The sequence below is a fragment of the Salvelinus namaycush genome, chromosome 23, assembly GCF_016432855.1.
Source record: "Salvelinus namaycush isolate Seneca chromosome 23, SaNama_1.0, whole genome shotgun sequence".
NCBI lineage: Eukaryota > Metazoa > Chordata > Actinopteri > Salmoniformes > Salmonidae > Salvelinus > Salvelinus namaycush.
The window spans coordinates 10,475,929-10,492,575 of record NC_052329.1 but is presented as its reverse complement, the minus strand read 5'-3'; the positions used below and the strand labels follow the sequence as shown (position 1 = coordinate 10,492,575).

The window sequence follows — 16,647 nt, the reverse complement described above, 5'->3', positions numbered from 1 at the left end:
TGTATCAGGATTTGATCCTTCACAGCACAAAAAGACCAGCTAGTCTAGTACCAAAACTGTTTGTACTGTCTATCCAAGTCCTATGTGGAGTAATTGTCACGCCAACCAGCCATGTTGGCCTGCTTGGTGTGAAGACGGCACAAACAGATCCAGGACCAGGCTAACAAACACCTACAGAATATCATTCAAAACATAGTTGCCAGATGGCTTCCATTAGTGGTCGCTCACACAATATTTTAAACATTTTAAATGTATAACAATTTCCTTCTCAAGAGGAGTTGTCATAACAATCTGCCTAGCTATAGCTCTTGAGACTATGACATGAAAATCCACATGTGACCATTTGACTTACCTCATCATTGTTGACATAAAATGAAGGATGATAAATGATGGGGGAGTGTTTTAGATAAAAAGGATCTGGCCGATACCTGTGGCAGGATTCATACCCTCTTCAGCAAGGTACAAGTGTGGCTTTTGAGGACTGCCTGTATACAGGTTTTCCTCTTGACTGACTACAGCTGTTAATGCTGCGGTATTCTTACTCACTCTGTCAAATGTGTTTATATGGGGTATTCAAAATTCCTAGCAGCAGATTTTAAAAAAGAGGATACAAACAGCATGTGTAGTATATCTTCATTTAAAACTTGTATTTACAATTATAACAAATGATCATTTTTATTTATATTTCTGTCCTTTTTTTACAGGTTTGCACTGCATTGCTAACAGGATGGACGACAACATGTCATTACCAAGCCATATCCTTCACATTCAGGGTTTTCAATTGCCACAGACATTCATGTATCCAATTTTTTTCTCCTTGCTGTTTGTCTATCTCGCCCTCCTTGTGTCTAACATTGGAGTCCTGGTCGCCATCATCACAGAGAGAAGCTTGCACCAACCAATGTATATCCTCTTCTGTAACCTGTCTGTAAATGATCTGATTGGCAACACTGTCTTGTTGCCTCGCCTCATGGCTGACATTGTTTCAACTGAGAGGTTTATCACGTACAGCCAATGTGTTGCTCAGGCCTTTTTCAGTCATACGTTTGGATCAGCCTCACATATGATACTGATCATTATGGCTTTTGACAGGTATGTGGCCATATGTTACCCGTTAAGGTACACGTCCATAATGACAACCAAAACTTTAGTTATGTTGTCTGTGTCTGCTTGGGGGGCTTCCCTTGTGTTAGTGTCTATCCTCCTGGGTCTCACCATAAGGCTTTCCCGCTGCAGTTCAATCATTCAGAATGCTTATTGTGACAATGCATCATTGTTCAAGCTATCCTGTGAGAACGTTTCAATCAACAACATTTATGGACTCTTTTTCACTGTGCTGCTCTTTACTTCCTCAATGGGAAGCATCGCTGTCACTTATTTCAGGATTGCTGTGATTTGCTGGACCAAGAAAAGCAAAGAGCTGAACAACAGAGCGTTGCAGACCTGTGCAAGCCACCTGGTACTGTATCTCATTATGCTGTGGAGTGGGTTTCTAACCATCATACTGCATCGCTTTCCAGACTATCCATATCTGAGAAAACTGGCTTACGTTCTATTTCATGTCGTCCCTGCTAATTTGAATCCAATTATCTACGGCTTGCAAACAAAGTCATTGAAGCAGAAAATTATACAAATACTCAGACGGAAAGTTACACACTCATAATACAGATATTTGTTTTGCACTTTGTAAATAATATTGACAGGCTTGTTGATTATTCTGGTATCCCTAAAACCCTAAAACAAAATGGATTAGAATTCACCACATACCATTCTTAAAAGTGATGTTTAAGGTACATTTCAAAAATGTTCTACTCCATATTCATAATCTCCAGCACCATCCCAACATCAACATATGTTAAAATGACACCTTTCTATGTTTTGTAGTCAAAAAGACAGAGGAAGATAAGTGTTTCCGATGACATCGAGTGTGTTTCGTGATTTTAACCAATTATGTGCAGGCAATGAACAGGCAATGTTTGGGAGTAAATTGCAATATTTCCCTTTAAAGGTTATGTCTTGCCATTTACACATTTTGATGTTGGAGATTATGAATATGAAGTAGAAAAATTGTGAAATCACCCTTTAAAGGTGATGTTCTGTAAGATATTAGGAAGTATGAATGAGGGAACTGTAAAGGTGACGAAGAGCACACATTGGTTAACAGGCTTTCCTGTCTGTGCCTAGTCATTACCTGACTGCCAGTCAAAATTGTATCTCACTCTAGTGTCTGTTAGCTGAAAATTCAGAGGGACGTCTGAGATGCTCAATTCCAAGATTTAAGGTCTGCAATACTGCTGGTTTTCAGGTGAATTGAGAGATTGTTCTTGATGGCCAGAGATTCCACTCACCTGTAGCTGATTCACTCTATAGAGTCAACCTGTAACTAATTCACTCTATAGAGTCAACCTGTACCTGATTCACTCTATAGAGCCGACCTGTAGCTGATTCACTCTATAGAGCCGACCTGTAGCTGATTCACTCTATATAGCCAATCTGTAGCTGATTCACTCTATAGAGCCGACCTGTACCTGATTCACTCTATAGAGCCAACCTGTAGCTGATTCACTCTATAGAGCCGACCTGTAGCTGATTCACTCTATAGAGCCGACCTGTAGCTGATTCACTCTATATAGCCAACCTGTAGCTGATTCACTCTATAGAGCCGACCTGTACCTGATTCACTCTATAGAGCCAACCTGTAGCTGATTCACTCTATAGAGCCGACCTGTACCTGATTCACTCTATAGAGCCGACCTGTACCTGATTCACTCTATAGAGCCGACCTGTACCTGATTCACTCTATAGAGCCGACCTGTACCTGATTCACTCTATATAGCCGACCTGTAGCTGATTCACTCTATAGAGCCGACCTGTACCTGATTCACTCTATAGAGCCGACCTGTACCTGATTCACTCTATAGAGCCGACCTGTAGCTGATTCACTCTATAGAGTCAACCTGTAGCTGATTCACTCTATAGAGTCAACCTGTAGCTGATTCACTCTATAGAGTCAACCTGTAGCTGATTCACTCTATAGAGCCGACCTGTACCTGATTCACTCTATAGAGCCAACCTGTACCTGATTCACTCTATAGAGTCAACCTGTACCTGATTCACTCTATAGAGCCAACCTGTAACTAATTCACTCTATAGAGCCAACCTGTACCTGATTCACTCTATAGAGCCAACCTGTAGCTGATTCACTCTATATAGCCAATCTGTAGCTGATTCACTCAATAGAGCCAACCTGTACCTGATTCACTCTATAGAGTCAACCTGTACCTGATTCACTCTATAGAGCCAACCTGTAACTAATTCACTCTATAGAGCCAACCTGTACCTGATTCACTCTATAGAGCCAACCTGTACCTGATTCAATCTATAGAGCCGACCTGTACCTGATTCACTCTATAGAGCCAACCTGTAGCTGATTCACTCTAGAGCCGACCTGTACCTGATTCACTCTATAGAGCCAACCTGTACCTGATTCAATCGATAGAGCCAACCTGAAGCATATCAGATATTATTATGAGTAACCAGCTCAGCGCAGTACAGTTCAACTCGGCTCAGTTTGACTATCGTGTGAATAGGAAACTGGTGCCCCAGGTCTGAATCAGTTCCTAGTTAGAGGGTAGAATGAAAAACAGCCTGGAATTGAGACAGTAAAGAGATATACACTGAGTGTACCAACATTTGTACTGGCATAGACTGATCAGGTGAATCCAGGAGAAACTATGATCCCTTATTAATGTCACTTGTTAAATCCACTTCAATCAGTGTAAATGAAGGGGAGGAGACAGGTTAAAGAAGGATTTTTAAGCCTTGAGACAATTTAGACATGGATTGTGTATGTGTGCCATTCAGAGGATGAATGGGAAAGACAAAAGATTTAAGTGCCTTTGACCAGTAGTAGGTGCCGGGCACACCGGTATAAGTGTTTCAAGAATTGCAACGCTGCTGGGGTTTTCACACTCAACAGTTTCCTGTGTGTATCAAGAATGGTCAACCACCCAACGGACAGTCAGCCAACTTGACACAACTGTGGGAAGCATTGGAGTCAACATGGGCCAGCATCCTTGTGGAACTTCGACACCTTGTAGAGTACACCCCCCGATAGTGGGGTGGGGGGTGGGGGATCACTGTAAATAAAGACAAAAAATGTTGAATAAACTGATATTAAAGAAGCAAGGTATTCACAGCTCGGGAGTCTGAATGTGAACTCAAATGTGCATAACCGGTCTAAGCATGGGCAACACTCTGGCAAAAGATGTGCATAACCGGTCTAAGCATGGGCAACACTCTGGCAAAAGATGTGCATAACCGGTCTAAGCATGGGCAACACTCTGGCAAAAGATGTGCATAACCGGTCTAAGCATGGGCAACACTCTGGCAAAACCATTATACTGTCATAGAAATATGTGCTATTTAGAACATTTTAACTGGCATCGGGCAGAAATGTGCTCTTTTTTAAAACACAACATTTTATGAAAAAGTAGACATTTAAATGATTTGAATCATAATAAACAATAAGCATCAACTTGTTATGACATTATTGCTATTCTCTATATACTTGTCTAGAAAAGTATATATCATAGGCAAAATATAATGTTTTTAATTACATTCATTTTATTTAGTCAATGCAATAAGATAGGATACTGTAAATGTTACCAGAAAACATTTGTCCTCTTTGCTGGCAAAGGAGACAGATAATATTGAATAAAATATTTCACAATCTCTTATAGATATCATTGTGACCTTGGCTGTGGCTAATTGAAATGACCATTGAACAGCAGGAAATATCCCAGATTGCCTTCAACTGATCCAAGGCCTTTTCCCTCTGAAACAGTTCCTACAGTCCTTCTGGTGCGCCCTCTCACAGGAGCAGAGCCAGGCAATTGACATTCATGTCTGTCTGTTAACTGATAACATCACAAGAGGGACATACAGTGAGCTCCAAAAGTATTGGGACAGTGACAAATGTTTTGTTGTTTTGGCTCTGTTTTCCAGCACTTTGAATGACTATGATGTTAAAGTGCTGACCGCCAGCTTTACTTTAAGCGTGTTTTCGTCCACATTGGGTGAACCGTTTAGAAATTACAGTACTTTTTGTACATAGTCCCCACATTTTAAGGGACCAAAAGTGCTGGGAAAAATGTACTTATGTGTATCAAAGTAGTCAAACGTTTACAGCAGTATTTGTTCCAATATTCATAGTAGGCAATGACTACATCAAGCTTGTGACTCTACAAATTTGTTGGATGCATTTTCTGTTTATTTTGGTTGTTTCAGATAATTTTTTTAATAAGAATATAATATTCTTCTAAACACTTCGACATTAATGTGGATGCTACTGTACCAGGATTATGGATCATCCTGAATGAATCGTGAATAATGATGAGTGAGAAAGTTACAGATGCACAAATATCAAATATGCACAAGTATACAGAAGATAGCCCTATTTGGTAAAACACCAAGTCCATATTATGGCAAGAACAGCTCAAATAAGCAAAGAGAATGACAATCCATCATTACTTTAAGTCATGAAGGTCAGTCAATACGGAATATTTCAAGCACTTTGAAAGTTTCTTCAAGTGCAGTCACAAGAACCGTCAAGTACTATGATGAAACTGGCTCTCATGAGGACCGCCACAGGAATGGAAGACCCAGAGTTACACAGCAGGAGAGGATAAATTCATTAGAGTTACCAGCCTCAGAAATTGCAGCCCAAATAAATGCTTCACAGAATTCAAGTAACAGTGTCACGGTTTTGTCACGATCGTCTTCTTTAGAGAGAGTGGACCAAGGCGCAGCGTGTGCAAAATACATCTTCTCTTTATTTTGAAGAAGAACAAACGAAAACAAAACAACAAAATGACAAACGTGAAGCTATAAATGACTAAATGACTAAGTGCAAACATGCAACATAGACTAGACATAGACAATTACCCACAACCAGCTAAAGCCCATGGCTGCCTTAAATATGGCTCCCAATCAGAGACAACAATAACCAGCTGTCTCTGATTGAGAACCAATTCAGGCAACCATAGACTCTCCTAGACACCTACACTGAACACTAAACCATCTACTCTACTTAACCCCCTAAACCATACAACACCCTAGACCAGGGGTGTCAAACTCATTCCACGGAGGGCCTAGTGTCTGCAGGTTTTTGGTTTTTCCTTTCAATAAAGCCCTAGACAACCAGGTGTGGGGAGTTCCTAACTAATTAGTGATGTTAATTCATCAATCAAGTACAAGGGAGGAGCGAAAACCCGCAGACACTCGGCCCCCCGTGGAATGAGTTTGACACCTGTGCCCTAGACAATACAAAAAACACACAAAGACAACCCACCCCAACTCACGCCCTGACCAACTAAATAAATAAAAGAAAAAGGAACAATAGGTCAGGAACGTGACAGGTTTTCTTCCATAGGTGAAGGAGAGGACCAAAATGCAGCGCGGCTAGTGTTCAACATGTTTAATTAGACGAATAAACGGTAACACTAATACAAGTAACAAAATAACAAATGTGAAAACCGAGACAGCCCTATCTGGTGCAGACAAAACACAGAGACAGGAAATAATCACCCACAAAATCCCAACACAAAACAAGCCTCCTATATATGATTCTCAATCAGGGACAACGATTGACAGCTGCCTCTGATTGAGAACCATATTAGGCTGGACACAGAAACAGACAAACTAGACACACAACATAGAATTCCCACCCAGCTCACGTCCTGACCAACACTAAACAAGCAAAACACATAAGAACTCTGGTCAGGACGTTACAATACCCCCCTCCTGAGGTGCGGACTCCGAACGCACCCATAAAACTCAAGAGGAGGGTCTGGGTGGGCATCTGTCCGCGGTGGCGGCTCCGGCGCAGGACGAGGACACCACTCTACCACTGTCTTTGTCCCCCTCCTTAGCGTCCTTTGAGTGGCGACCCTCGCCCCCGACCTTGGTCTAGGAACCTTCACCAAGGCCCCCCCTAGATAGAGGAGATAGCTCAGGACAGAGAGGTAGCTCAGGACAGAGAGGTAGCTCAAGACAGAGAGGTAGCTCAAGACAGAGAGGTAGCTCAAGACAGAGAGGTAGCTCAAGACAGAGAGGTAGCTCAAGACAGAGAGGTAGCTCAAGACAGAGCGGTAGCTCACGACAGAGAGGTAGCTCACGACAGAGGGGCAACTCCAGACTGAAAAGCAGCTCCGGACAGAGAGGCAGCTCCGGACTGAATGGCAGCTCCGGACTGAATGGCAGCTCCGGACTGAGTGGCAGCTCCGGACTGAGTGGCAGCTCCGGACTGAGTGGCAGCTCCGGACTGGAGGGCAGCTCATGACTGGAGGGCAGCTCCGGACTGAGTGGCAGCTCCGGACTGAGTGGCAGCTCCGGACTGAGTGGCAGCTCATGACTGGAGGGCAGCTCATGACTGGAGGGCAGCTCATGACTGGAAGGCGGCTCATGACTGGAAGGCGGCTCATGACTGGAAGGCGGCTCATGACTGGAGGGCGGCTCATGACTGGAGGGCGGCTCATGACTGGAGGGCGGCTCATGACTGGAGGAGCGGCTCATGACTGGAGGGCGGCTCATGACTGGAGGGCGGCTCATGACTGGAGGGCGGCTCTGGCAGCTCCTGACTGGCAGGTGGCTCTGGCAGCTCCTGACTGGCTGGCGGCTCTGGCAGCTCCTGACTGGCTGGCGGCTCTGGCAGCTCCTGACTGGCTGGCGGCTCTGGCAGCTCCTGACTGGCTGGCGGCTCTGGCAGCTCCTGACTGGCTGGCGGCTCTGGCAGCTCCTGACTGGCTGGCGGCTCTGGCAGCTCCTGACTGACGGACGGCTCTAGCGGCTCCTGACTGACGGACGGCTCTAGCGGCTCCTGACTGATGGACGGCTCTAGCGGCTCCTGACTGACGGACGGCTCTAACGGCTCGGGACAGACGGGCGGCTCTAACGGCTCGGGACAGACGGATGGCTCAGACGGCGCTGAGCAGATGGATGGCTCAGACGGCACTGGGCAGATGGATCGCTCAGACGGCACTGGGCAGACGAATCGCTCAGATGGCACTGGGCAGACGGATGGCTCAGACGGCGCTGAGCAGATGGATGGCTCAGACGGCACTGGGCAGATGGATCGCTCAGACGGCACTGGGCAGACGAATCGCTCAGATGGCACTGGGCAGACGGATCGCTCAGACGGCACTGGGCAGACGGATGGCTCAGACGGCACTGGGCAGACGGATGGCTCAGACGGCACTGGGCAGACGGATAGCTCAGACGGCGCTGGGCAGACGGATAGCTCAGACGGCGCTGGGCAGACGAGCAGTGCAGGCGGCGTTGAGCAGACGAGCAGTGCAGGCGGCGTTGGGCAGACGAGCAGTGCAGGCGGCGTTGGGCAGACGGCCGACTCTGACCTGCTGAGGCGCACAGTAGGCCTGGTGCGTGGTACCGGAACTGGAGGTACTGGGCTGGAGACACGCACCATAGGAAGAGTGCGTGGAGGAGGAACAGAGTTCTGGAGACGCACAGGAAGCCTGGTGCGTGGTGTAGGCACTGGTGGTACTGGGCTGGGGCAGGAAGGTGGCGCCGGATATACCGGACTGTGAAGGAGTACACGAGCTCGTGAGCACCGAGCCTGCCCAACCTTACCTCGTTGAATGGTCCCCGTAGCCCTGCCAGTGCGGCGAGGTGGAATAGCCCGCACTGGGCTATGCTGGCGAACCGGGGACACCATTTGTAAGGCTGGTGCCATGTACACCGGCCCGAGGAGACGTACTGGAGGCCAGATATGTTGAGCCGGCTTCATGGCACTTGGCTCAATGCTCACTCTAGCCCGGCTAGTGCGGGGAGGTGGAATAACCCGCACCGGGCTAAGCACACGTACAGGAGACTCCGTGCGCTCTTCCGCACAACACGGTGTCTGCCCGTATTCTCGCTCTCCACGGTAAGCCCGGGAAGTTGGCGCAGGTCTCCTACCTGACTTCGCCACACTCCCCTTTAGCCTCCCCCCAAGAAATTTTTGGGTGAGCCTCTCGGGCTTCCAGCCGCTCTGCCTTGCTAGCGCCTCATATTGCCGCCTCTCCGCTTTTGCTGCCTCCAGCTCCGCTTTGGGGCGGCGACACTCCTCTGGCTCTGCCCAGGGTCCTTTTCCATCCAGAATTTCCTCCCATGTCCATTCCTCCTGGTACCGCTGCTGCTGTCACTGCTGCCCGTTGCCACGCTGCTTGGTCCGGGTTTGGTGGGTGATTCTGTCACGGTTTTCTTCCATAGGTGAAAGAGAGGACCAAAATGCAGCGCGGCTAGTGTTCAACATGTTTAATTAGACGAATAAACGGTAACACTAATACAAGTAACAAAATAACAAATGTGAAAACCGAGACAGCCCTATCTGGTGCAGACAAAACACAGAGACAGGAAATAATCACCCACAAAATCCCAACACAAAACAAGCCTCCTATATATGATTCTCAATCAGGGACAACGATTGACAGCTGCCTCTGATTGAGAACCATATTAGGCTGGACACAGAAACAGACAAACTAGACACACAACATAGAATTCCCACCCAGCTCACGTCCTGACCAACACTAAACAAGCAAAACACATTAGAACTCTGGTCAGGACGTTACAAACAGACACATCTCAACATCAACTGTTCAGAGGAGACTGTGTGAATCAGGCCTTCATGGTCAAATTGCTGCAAAGAAACCACTGCCAATAAGAAGAAGACACGTGCTTTGGCCAAGAAACACGAGCAATGGACATTAGACTGGTGAAAATTTGTCCTTTGGTCTGGAGTCCAAATTTGAGATTTTTGGTTCCAACCGCTGTTGTCTTTGTGAGATGCGGTGTGGGTGAACGGATGATCTCCGCTGTGTTTTTCCCAATGTAAAGCATGGAGGAGGAGGTGTTATGGTGTGGGTGTGCTTTACTGGTGACACTGTCTGTGATTCATTTAGAATTCAAGGCACACTTAACCAGCATGGCTACCTCAGCATTATGCAGTGATACGCCATCCCATCTGGCTTGGGCTTAGTGGGACAATCATTTGTTTTTCAACAGGACAATGACCCAACACACCTCCAGGCTGTTTGAGGGCTATTTGAACAAGAAGGAGAGTGATGGAGTGCTGCATCAGATGACCTGGCCTCCACAATCCCCCGACCTCAACCAAATTGATATGGTTTGGGAGTCGGACCGCAGAGTGAAGGAAAAGCAGCCAACAAGTGATCAGTATATGTGGGAACTCCTGGTTGAGAGAATGCCAAGAGTGTGCCATCTGTAATCAAGGCAAAGGGTGGCTATTTGAAGAATCTCAGATATATTTTTTGTTTAACACTTTTTTGATTACTACGTACATGATTCCATATGTGTTATTTCATAGTTTTGATGTCTTCACTATTATTTTACAATGTAGAAAATACTAAAAATAAAGAAAAACCCTTGAATGAGTAGTTGTTCTAAAACTTTTGACTGGTAGTGTACATTTTCCCCGACACCCAAAAGTACTCATTACATTTTGAATGCTTGGCAGGACAGAAAAATGGTCCAATTCACGCACTTATCAAGAGAACATCCCTGGTCATCCCTATTGCCTCAGATCTGTCAGATTCACTAAACACACATGTTTCATTTGTAAAGTACGTCTGTGTTTTTAGACTTTGCCCCTTGATATCCATTAAAAAAAACAAGGAAATGGTGCCGTCTGGTTTGCTTAATATAGGGAATTTGAAATGATTTATTCTTTTACTTTTGATACTTAAGAATATTTTTGCAATTACATTTCATTTTGATATTTAAGTATATTTAAAACCAAGTACTTTTAGACTTTTCTCAAGTAGTATTTTACTGGGTGACTTTATTTTTACTTGAGTCATTTTCTATTAACGTATGTTTACTTTTAATCAAGTATGACAATAGGGTACTTTTTCCACCACTGGTATATAGATTATGTTCTTCTACTTAGTATATTTAATCACTGCATGAATAATGTATAATTTAATATTAAATCACAGTGTATTGGACCACAGTGTATTGAAGGGTCTCTGTGTTCTGATTAAACCAATTAGAGCTGGTGTTGTAGGTCCCAATTATGAGCTTGTGCCAGACAACATAATAAAAAGGTCCCAAAGTGACTCCTGTGTTTTCTGTCTAATTAAAAAGCTTCCTGAAAAGGATTACAGAGGAAGAGCGGGTGAAGAGTTGTTATATAAATTCCCACATTATGCAGCTCTTCCTCAATCCCAGAGATGCGGGTCTGGTGAGATGACCAACACAATGGCAAGTAAGTGAGAACTTCAGTGCTTTCTATGACATGAAAATTGTTTGTGTTTTCTAATTTTCCAATTGGAAAAATCTAATGATACAAGAGCTGTTTAAGGAACAAGAAGAACGGCAGCCATATTTAACATCTTAAATTTCTCTTTCAGGTGAACAAAATTACGTTCCCAATATTTAAATAGGAATAACTCACCATCTGATTCATTTTAAAATATATTGTCAACAGTGGCTGGTGAATTGGAGGATGCTAACAATTTCCTGGTTTCTTTAGAACGTCCTGTTAAATGTTTTTAAAATGCAATGACAACAAAATGTATAGCTACAATTGTTATCTTATTTGAGTCGATGTATTAACCCTAACATAATCCATTCAACCTTTGCAGATATTCTTTCTCCCATGACCATTTGTTTTGTCTCTGTTTGTTAAATGTATATTTATTTATTTTATTCTCAGTTGTGTGAATCAATGTTTTTTTTCTAAGTGGGATGCTTTGGATGACCCAACTCTGACCTCACCCCATTGAAATGTAAAATGGTTATGGTAAGGGTTAGGGTTGGGGTTAGGTAAGGGTTTGTGTAATGGTCAGGGTAAGGGGTCAGGATTTAGGGTAGGGTCGTCCCAAGGAACCCACTTAGCATCTAGCGAGGCTCTATGATTACCTGTGGCAACTTTAGACAACCATGCCCTTGTCTGGATCAACCTTACTCTAAACCTCCATTTGAAATGTGCTCAATGCTCATCACACTGTTGTTTGATGTTTGGTTTGGTTTCTAATAGTGAATCTTGATTTAAATGAACATCAACAGTGTAGCCTAGTGGTTCAAATACCTGAACCGGCAAAACAGTTCATCAGCAACTGCTCCCTGTGCGCCAATTATGTTGATTAAGGCAGCCCCCCCGCACCTCTTTGATCCAGCGTGGTTGGGTTAAATGCGGAAGACACATTTTGGTTGAACGCACTACGTTGTGCAACTGTGCAACTGTGCAACTGTGCAACTGTGCAACTGTGCAATTGACTAGATATCCCCCCTCCATTGTCAGCTGATTCCATACAAATCTTTGCTTTTGAGTTTTCAGTGTTGTCTATTGGTGAAACGTCTTTACCTGAACAGTGAACAACTATCAAACTAACTCTTATTTCATCCTCAGCCTTAAAAGTATTTTGTTTCATTCTATTATGATGTAACTTCTGTATCACTTGGATTTCAAAAAGGTCCTGCTATATGTGTGTGTCTGTTTGTGTGAGTGCATGTGCGTGTGTGTGTGTGTGTGAGTGTGAGTGTGTGTGTGTGTGTGTGTGTGTGCGTGCGTGCGTGCATGTGCGTGCGTGCGTGCGTGTGTGTGTGTGAAAATACTGCATGCAGATGTTGTACCTATTCATAATAAGGTCATAACAACTATACTGCTTAACAATGTACTCCTTGTAGTTACACTGTGCCTGACTATATGCTTACTATGTAAATATAAACCAGTATGTGTTTTAGACAGTACTTCCTGGATACATGTTTTTACATGAAAATCTCATTCTTCTCATGATGTTTTTCAGATGTTTCTCAACCACTGGAGTTCAACGTGAGCCTGTTTTCAGATTTCCTGATACATGGAGGGGAGCTGGGTCTCAAGGAGATCTACACAGACTTGGCCATCTTTCTTCTTGTGGTATACATCATGGTCCTCATCGGCAACGCCCTGATCATCACTCTGGTGTTGCTCGACTCCAAACTTCACACACCAATGTATATTTTCCTCTGTAATCTGTCTCTCACAGATATAGTGATCACCACCAGCGTTCTACCTAAAATGATATCAGTGTGTTTGTGGAATGATGTGTCCATTTCATTTGCAGGTTGCTTCTTGCAGATGTATACCTATTTGACATTCCAAACTGCAGAGGGATTTCTCCTATGTGCTATGGCCTACGACCGCTATGTTGCTATCTGCAATCCTTTACGCTACAACAGCATCATGACAATCAAAGTGTGTGTGATCCTGGCCTCAACAGCATGGGCTTTGGGGATAATTCTTCCAGCATTGAATGTCATTCTTGCATCACAACTACCTTTCTGTAGTAATCAGATAATGTATTGGTTTTGTGATTATCCTCCGATTGTTACATTGTCTTGTTTGGACACAACACTGTTGATAGATCTAGCCCTCGCATGTGCTTTATTTGTAATGTATGTTCCATTCACTGTCATAATTTGGTCATATTGTAAAATCATCAAATCTGTTTGCAAAATTGCCACATCTGAAGGACGGAAAAAAGCTTTCTCTACCTGCTCCTCTCATCTCATTGTTGTCCTTACCTTCTACATTGCTCATTCATGTGTCTACATCAGTGCTAAATCATATCATATTCATCCCAATGTCCTCATCTTGATATCTATTGTCAACTGTATTTTAACTCCTCTTGTGAACCCACTTGTTTACAGTTTCAGAAACAAACAGATAAAGGATTCTGTCCTGAAACTCTTGTTCGCCAATAAAGTTATTCCATAACGCACCGTGTTTGGATTTTATTACTTAAAGGTCCAAAACAGCCGTTCTTTTTCATACTTAAAAAAAAAAATCTCTAAATCAAATCATTTCTGGGTAACAATTAAGTACCTTACTGTGATTGTTTTCAATAAAAATTGTAAAAAATCTTAGCAATAAGCAATTTCTCAAGCAATACTTTTGCTAGGACAGTCTGGGAGTGGTCTGAGTTGGGAGGGAAAAACTGAAAACTAGCTGTTATTGGCAGAAAGGTTTGGAACTCTCTTTCTTATTGGTCTATTAACAAATTTACCAGGCAGGCCAAAACTCCATCTCACCAGAACAGACTGAAATTTCAGGCAGTCTTTTAAAAAATGTCTCATACTAAAAGGGCATTATCAATTTCACAGTATTATTCCAACTTCACAGTGTGGAAATATGTATACAACACAGGTAAATCACATTTCTGTCTGCACTGGGCCTTTAACAATCAATTAGCAAGTTTTTACATATATACACTTGTTCTTTCACCTTTATTTAAATAGGCAATTCAGTTAAGAACAAATTCTTATTTACAATGATAGCCTACTGGGGAACAGTGTGTTAACTGCCTTGTTCAAGGGCAGAACAACACATTTTTACCATGTCAGCTTGGGGTTTCAATCCAGCAACCTTTCAGTTACTGGCCAAACACTATGACCACTATGCTACCTGCTGCCCCTTTATAACTATACTCAAATATGATTATGTTACTTTGAAATGGTAAAAGGTTACACAGCGAGGAAAAACCCATGTCTATACATTCCGGGTTGATATTGGCTGGAGCTTCCAGATTTTAAAACTATCACACACATTTAAGTTCCATTGAGGTGTACAACTCCTTGCTGGCAACACAAGGCTGTTTGCTGCATATCAGCATTTGCAGTGAACACCTAGCTAGCCGGTGGAGTTTGTGAAGAGTTTGTTGAGCATCTATCCATGCATATAAACATTTTAGAGGATCAAAATGATGTGTTGGATATAATTAATCAGAAACGATTTGCCCCAGTCATAAGCCTACATAATGATGCAACATGGGAAGGGAAGTACAGAATAGAGTAGTAGTTATTAATATCCATTTTAGCTCTGCTCTCGTTTGCCATGAATTCCATGCACGTATTACCAATCAATGCATGCTTGGGAGTTATTAGGCCTACTGTTGTGTGAAACGCTGATTGGCTGGAATAATCCCAGGAAACCAACTATGTTCTGTAGAGTCTGCAGTTAGAGGAGGTGTTTGGAAGCCCCTGGGAACTGCAGGAGCGCCACAACATAGACAGGACAACAGAAACACAACACTTGGTCTCTAGATCAAGTCCACATGATGACCTGTACATTGAGATAAACTAGTCATATTGTCAAGTCACTATCAGATTGATATGTTATTCTGTGAATGCAGTCGTGTTAATGTAATTCATTTTGCAAACTGTATTAAGCATCATTGTTTTGTGCACACTACACAGACGGTAAGTGTTACTGTATGGTGGGCAGGCATGTCCAATCATTGGTGTTATTGGGCTAATTCAATACCAGATTCATCAATTCATCATTTGCATCAATGGCTATTCAAAATTGTTGATATTAAATGTAGTGTTTACAATAGAGATTAATGATTCATGCTTGTTTTGCTTTTTTGTGTGTCTTTTCACAGAAACAGTCCAAATAATATCCAAATCTGGAGTGTCGAAAGCATAAATGCCCTGAACACATCTTTCACAATTTAGAAAGTAAGTGTCTCATAACAAATAAGATAGTCTCATACCAAATGTCTCATACCAAATGAGATAACTATTTATGTCTTTCTCAAGCAAATGCTGATATTGTGCACCTTTGTAAAATGATCTTCCTTGACCACCAGGTGACTCGCCTTCAAGCCAATGTGACTGTTGTGACTGACTTCCTCTTTGTTGTGGGTGAGAGGGCTGAACATCTTCTACCCAGAGCTGGCCATCTTCCTATTGGTGGTCTACCTGATGATCCTGATTGGAAAGCTCATCATACTTACCCTGGTGGCAACAGACCCCAAGCTGCAGTCTGCCATGTACATTTTCCTCAGCAACCTGGCCCTCACAGACACTATGATATCAACCAGTGTTTTCGCTAAGATCATGGCAGTGTGTTTGTGGAATGACATAACCATCTCTAAGCGTGTTTCATCCGGTTGTATGTGTCATTTGAAACCATTGAGAGGGAGCTGCTGTGTGTCATAGCCTATAACCACTACGTCGCCAGCTGCATTATCACTAAGAGAATGGGGTCTATCGGCTACAGCTGCATTATCACTAAGAGAATGTGGTCTATCAGCTACAGCTGCATTATCACGAAGAGAATGGGGTCTATCGGCTACAGCTGCATTATCAGAGCATACAGTTCAGGATCAGGATATACAGTTCAGGATCAGAACATACAGTTCAGGATCAGAACATACAGTTCAGGATCAGACATACAGTTCAGGATCAGAACATACAGTTCAGGATCAGGACATACAGTTCAGGATCAGAACATACAGTTCAGGATCAGGACATACCGTTCAGGATCAGACATACCGTTCAGGATCAGACATACAGTTCAGGATCAGACATACAGTTCAGGATCAGACATACAGTTCAGGATCAGGACATACAGTTCAGGATCAGAACATACAGTTCAGGATCAGACATACAGTTCAGGATCAGGACATACAGTTCAGGATCAGACATACAGTTCAGGATCAGGACATACAGTTCAGGATCAGACATACAGTTCAGGATCAGGACATACAGTTCAGGATCAGGACATACAGTTCAGGATCAGGACATACAGTTCAGGATCAGGACATACAGTTCAGGATCAGGACATACAGTTCAGGATCA

At 43.5% G+C, this 16,647-nt stretch overlaps 1 protein-coding gene across 1 annotated transcript; it reads left to right on the top strand.

Moving 5' to 3' along the window:
- Positions 1-796: 796 nt before the first annotated feature.
- On the top strand, positions 797-1,663 carry LOC120018954 (olfactory receptor 52N5-like). Its single transcript, XM_038962164.1, has 2 exons — positions 797-1,078; positions 1,208-1,663. The coding sequence occupies exons 1-2, from the start codon at positions 797-799 to the stop codon at positions 1,661-1,663; spliced, it is 738 nt and encodes a 245-aa protein (XP_038818092.1).
- Positions 1,664-16,647: the final 14,984 nt, after the last annotated feature.